The 6,000-nt window shown below is 43.1% G+C and overlaps 1 protein-coding gene across 2 annotated transcripts in view; it reads right to left on the bottom strand.

Annotated features, from left to right (window-relative positions):
* Positions 1-1,285: 1,285 nt before the first annotated feature.
* Positions 1,286-6,000, bottom strand: part of Iars1 (isoleucyl-tRNA synthetase 1) — a 46,215-nt gene continuing 41,500 nt past the window's right edge. For both annotated transcript variants that reach the window (XM_060372849.1, XM_060372848.1), the window contains exons 31-34: positions 5,561-5,686; positions 4,223-4,366; positions 3,318-3,470; positions 1,286-1,805 (exon numbers count right to left, since the gene is read on the bottom strand). In XM_060372849.1, coding sequence (XP_060228832.1) covers positions 1,723-1,805; positions 3,318-3,470; positions 4,223-4,366; positions 5,561-5,686 — 506 coding nt within the window. In that variant the 3' untranslated portion in view covers positions 1,286-1,722. The remainder of the gene's footprint in view (positions 1,806-3,317; positions 3,471-4,222; positions 4,367-5,560; positions 5,687-6,000) is intronic.

The following is a 6,000-nucleotide window of genomic DNA, read 5'->3' as shown; positions in this document are numbered from 1 at the left end:
ATGTCTAAAAACTTAAATTAAAAAAAAAAACAAAAAACCAAAAAAACAAAAAACTAGCAGCATAGCCATAGGAACGCAAAGAAGCCTCCCAGCTGTCTGCAGTCACCAGGTTCTCCCAGTCTCTCAGCTGGTGCAGATCGTTGTGAGCTGTAAATGTGTTAGTTTTTCTTGCTTGTGTATAATTAGTCACCCATCCATTTGCTTTTCCTGTTCTCCAGATTTTAGCTGTTGTTAACCCATTTTTTGACAGCTGTGGGAATACAACATTCAGATGGCTTTTCCAAAGAATCCATTGTGGAGAATCTGGTGTGGAGCTGGCAGCCAGCATTCAGCTACAACACTTGCACCAAGGCATTTGTGCCAAGGCCATAAACTTCAAGCTGCTCCTGGACACTGACTGTTAAAGGCAGGGACACTAGCTAGCCCTTTAAACTGAGTTCTACTAAAAGAAATCCTTGCTTGATAACCGTCTACCTGCAATGACTGTCTTAGAGGTGTGAGTCAGGAGAGTAGGGCAGAGTGTGAAGGCAAGAAAGACTCCCACAAATGTTGTAAAATGAGAAGAAACTTGGCAAAGAGGCAGGCTGGAAATCCCAAGAGACAAACTAAATCCTTCCAGTGTCCTGTGGCTCATTTAATCCTAAAACACACAACCCCTGGGCAGAGATCTGAGGAGTTCCTGAGACATGCAATGCATAAATTTATAAGAACTACTCGCAACAGAACATGCTTAAAGTTAAAAAAAAAAAAAAAATACAAAAAAAAAAAAAAAAAAAAAAAAAAAAAAGACTGTGCTATGAAATGAGCCCTAAATGGTCACTGTTCGCACTTCCTTCCTTGGCAGCGCACATCCTTTTCTAGCAATGGTCCTTGTTTCCACTGAGGTCCACATGCCTTGGTACCATTCCTTGTCCAGAACCCCTAAGCCCTCTGGAGGTGCCTACTGAAGCCCAGCATCAACTGCAAGTATCCTAGGCTTTCCCCAATCATTAACCCTTCCTTTTCTCACTTGTCAGACCATACATAGTCTGAAGTCTCTGAAATCTGAGGTCTGAAGTGTCTGTCTCGGCTCCCTTTATCCTTCATTTATGTTTCCTCCAATAACAATGCATTCATCTCTCTCTCTCATCTGCTTCTTTGACGACCCAGAATTTTGGGAAGAGGTTATATTAAATGTTCAACTCGTTGCCTTAGTATGTAGACATGGTTAAGTCTAGTTTTTCAAAGATTACAAATTTCAAGTTTTATTAAACTATAGGAGAATAAATTACTTCCAATACAATGAGAGTGTTTACTGTTTTAATTTAATCAAACTTAAAATATTTCATCAAATTACCTAGGAAAATCCAGGTAGCAGAAATATACAACATATCCATTTCTTCACAAGATCTCAGGTCAGTTTACAAGGCCATATATATACGTATATGCACTGTGCCATTTGAGCCGCTCCTACTCTCTGTACTAAAGAACTCTAGTAGAGAAATAAGCTCTGTGGTGCTGAGCTAACCTAAGGACCCTCCCCCAACACGCCTGCATAGGTGTTTAAGGTTAAGTGTGAGTGTTATGTGAGGTCTCAAGTCAGTCAATCCCAACTGAATTGTGGGTTCAAAGCAGCATTGGAGACACGTGCCCGAAGAAAACACCTTCACTGAGCCATGTGTGTGCATGTGTAGAGATGGGCAGAATTCAGGGCAGAGCTGACGGAGGGCACACTGATAACTATTAGCCATCTGCAGTTGTTGGCAAGACGGAAACATACACAGTCTTCATATTCAAAGTCTTCATTGGGATATCTTCTGTAATTTCTAGAAGAGAGACATTTTTCAAAAAGTCAATATTCTATCTATAGTGGGTAAACAAATAATTGTTAACTGCCTGTTTTGGGCCCCATCTTAAGGCCACTCTGACCTCTGTCCTCGCTCCTACCATGGCAGGTCCTGATAGGACTCTGCTGCTTACAGTGGGGGTTTGGTTACATATTAGCTTCCGTTAGTGAGGTGGCTCAGGGCAGGTAGCTTGAAGAGTGTAGACTGGTTGGTAACTTGTGAGACATACCAACCATGCAGACAATGAATTAATCGTGCCTACATATTAACCCTTGGCAAAGCTCTGGACACCAAGTTCTTCCACACTTCCCTAGGTGATGACACCATGTGGTCACAGCACCGGGGTTGGAGGACGAGGTAACACTGGCCTTCCCTCATGAGGAAAGGGTGACCTTATTGATCCCCTATTCTGCACTTCCTATCTCTTTTTCTGGTTAGCTCTAGTTGATACAATACACAAACTCGTGAGTATGGTACCTATTAGTGAGCCTGTGAACTTTCTAGAAAATTACTGAAGCTGAGGGTGGTCTGAGGAAATGTCTGAGGTTGTATTGGCATTGTAGTGACCTGTGTGACCTACCGCATCATACATATAATAATGAACACATTTTAAAAAGTCTATAAACTTAAGTGTATCACAGTCAAGACTTGAGAGCAATCAAAGACAAAGGGAAATCCTGAAAGAAGCTAAGTCCACAAGAGCATCTTACACAAGGCTAAGAAAGCTGGACCAGGCTGAAAACTCCAGAATGCAGCACATAAGGACACAGGAAAATTCTGATCCGGGTAAGAGAAGTGAGCAGTAGAGAGACATGTGAGAAATATGTCGACTTTTGTTCTAGATCTCCCAGCGTTATGTGGCTCACTGAGGAGATGCATGCAGCTTTATAAAGTGAAAAGGGAGGAAACCGACTGGACTACCAGCTAGAAGTTTCCAATGAGGGTTGATTCTTGAAGAATCAATTTAGGTTTAAATTTAAGGTCAGTAAATACAGTACTTTACCCAGAAGTAGGCATTTTAAAGTTATTTCTAAGAAATGAATTCTTGAAGCTGGAGAGATGGCTCAGTGGTTAAGAGCACTAGCCGCTCTTTCATAGTTCCTGAGTTCAATTCCCAGCAACCACATGGTGGCTCACAACCATCTGTAATGGAATCTGATGCCCTCTTCTGGCCTGCAGGTGTACATGCAGATAGGGCACTCATACACTAAATAAATAAATCTTTAAAAAATTGAATTCTTTTTATTCTCCCCACTTTAAGTAACTTGGGACCAGGGTTTTAAGTTAAGCCTTGCATATGCTAAGCAAGTGTTCTATCACTCAGCTACATGTTACTATTATTATTTTTAACTGTATTATGGTTAATTTCTGAGGAAACTGCAAAAAGGAACAAGACAAATACACAAAGCTTATTTTTCACAGACAAAATACAGTTACTGGCCACAACCTCCTTTTGAAGAAGGAGAAGCCTGATGGTAGTGGCTACCTCACCTTGAGTTTGTGTCTCATTCAGGAAGAGCTTTAGCCTCCTGCTCCGCAGTCCAAACACCTTGGCTGCCTCGTACACAAGCCCTTGGTGGGTGAGTCCGTTCTGTCCAAGTGGGTTTTCAAGCAGGAGGGTGCCCACAGTCCCCGTTAGACACTCTAGGGAAGAAGAGGGTAGGTTATTCCTAAGAATGCATGTTCCAACAGCAGCAGCACCAACCAGCAACAGGGAAGGCTTTGAAGAGGGTGGAGCTTAAGCCACAGGCACAGGCTGCCCCGCAGTAACCTTTAACAGCTCACAAAGGCGAAAGGGAGGAGGGATGAAAGAAACTGACATATGAAAGCCAGCCGCTGGGGAGTCAATTTTCAGTTCATGGCCAAGTGAAGAGACAAGGATTCCAGCAAAAATGTGTATAATGAAGATCCTGAAATGTGAGGGGGAAAGGCGGCAAGGAAGCCTGTGGGTAGAGGTGCCCAACTCTTCAGAAGAGTTTCCAAGAAAATAAACATAAGGTCACACTGCAAAATCAATAGTTCAGGAACGTAGTTTCATGTAGATGGAATTTTCATCTACAAGAGTCTTTTTGTTTCTTGACTGTCAAAAGGATGGTGGTCTTTCTATATAAACACACAAACAAACAAACGAACTCCAAGACAACTGTATTTCCTGAAGCAGCATGGGAATTAATAATGAGAGAGGTGTGGGCTCATGACGTGGCGCAGGATGGCCAAACCTGTAACCTTTCTGCCTCAGCCGCTGAGTGATGGGTTTACAGGTGGGGGGCAATGCCTCTGCTGGCTGGCTTCTGTATGTTGAAGCAGGTTTGAAGATTACACCCAGGTCAAAGCTGAGCCTGGGAGGGACTGGGATGTCCCACGCTGCCCGAGCTGAGTTCCGAGGGCACACATACCTTGTGGCTCTGCGTTTAGGAGCTGCAGGTTGATGTACTGACACAGGAGAGTGCCGGGGCTGCTGATAGCAGAGGGGGCTGCTCCCGTGGTCACACACAGCGTCCTCCCACTGAGATTTAGCAAGTCAGTTTGGTTCTGTATTTCTAGAAGTAACAATTCTGAAGTCACTTTCTCTTTCCTATTTCACTAATATTCACTTCCAACTTCACTATTATCCATCCTCACACAGCGATGTTTTCACTCAACATGTTTATTGAAGGACATTGCTTTTTCTACAAAGCCAGGCTTTAATGAGAACCAAATAGTATGAAGCTGGGTGTTTTGGTGGTGGGAGTGAACCCAGTGCCTTCTGCATGCTAAGCACAGCCTCTACCTCCAAACCTGTAATAAACCTTACAAATAGGTTATTATCCGAGTTCTGAAAAAGTAAATAGTAAAACACCCATTATTCAGCTTTGACGTATGTGCTTGCTAGGTAAGTTCCATTCCACTGGGCTAAGCCTCCGACCCCCACAACCTAAATTTCAATGTAAACTGTTCTCTTCCCTTTCAGTATTTCCCTTGTATACTAAGGCTCCTCTTAAAATTTTCATCCCCTTCCTTCTATGGCAATCTCAAAATTTACCATAAAACTATTATTTCAAAAACAATACTGATAAAAGTCAGCAAACAAGTTTTAAATCATTTTAAAATTTTGTGTGTGTGTGTGTGTGTGTGTGTGTGCTTGTGTGAGTTGTGTTTGTGCACAAGTGGAGCTCGGAGGCTGACCTTGATTGTGTCTCCCTTGATTGTTTCCCACTTCATTTATTCTGAAAGACCCAAGCACGCTACCCACTAAGCCACCTCACTGCCCTCCACTTAATTCTCGTTGGTTGGGACTAAGCTGGCCAGCCAATGAGCCCAAGACCCTACTGTCTCACAGCGTAGGAGCTCACCGTGCTAACGTGGCTCTGTAGGTGAAGGCCGAGAATCTGACTCCGTTCGTCACTCAAGAGCTTTATTCTCTGAGCCGCCTCCCCGACATGTTCTCTAAAAGTGGATTCCAGGTCTGATTCAGTAAGGCTCAGGGACTATGTGATAAAGTCACAGCTCAACAGGAGAGCTGAGTCCTGAGCTGTCTCATGGCTATTAGGGACAGGGAGGATGGGGGCCTTGGCTTCCTGTAAGCCCCAGGGAGGTGCACAGGAGGGACGTGGCAGGCAGACACTGCTGAAGAGCCACAGGGCTGCCTGAGCGTCAGGAAAACACAATGGCTCTGCCACACAGCTGACACCAAACAAAGACCTTTACCAAGCCACCTTGAGCTGAGTGACAAGACACTCTCGCTCTGCACACACCTGTCTCACCATGGAAGACCGATAGCTCTGCGTTGTTAACACCAAATACGCTGGTAATAACGCTCTTCAGCTTTACAAGGTTCAGCTTATTATCACCTTTTGGATTCTCCAGAAGCAACACTCCACCTGGAAAGCCACAAAACGAAGATTTCGTTTAGGGAGGGTAAAACTTAAAGAACACATTAAAATTTGGAAGAAAGTCCAGCAACATGAAGTCAAGGCCTTATAGAAGCAAACACCACTACTCAGAAGGGTTTTGGCAAATCTCAGTGGGTCAAGGGATAAAACCACCAATCTGTCATCATCCAACCCTTATTGTCTATTTTGTGCATTTTGCAAATCTCCAATACTACATTATATATATATATATATATAATATATATATATATATAATGTATATATAAATAATAGTACGTATATATTATATAGAAATACATGGG

The sequence above is a fragment of the Meriones unguiculatus genome, chromosome 19 (assembly GCF_030254825.1).
Source record: "Meriones unguiculatus strain TT.TT164.6M chromosome 19, Bangor_MerUng_6.1, whole genome shotgun sequence".
NCBI lineage: Eukaryota > Metazoa > Chordata > Mammalia > Rodentia > Muridae > Meriones > Meriones unguiculatus.
Note: the sequence above shows the minus strand (reverse complement) of the source record. Positions and strands in the feature narration are given on the sequence as shown.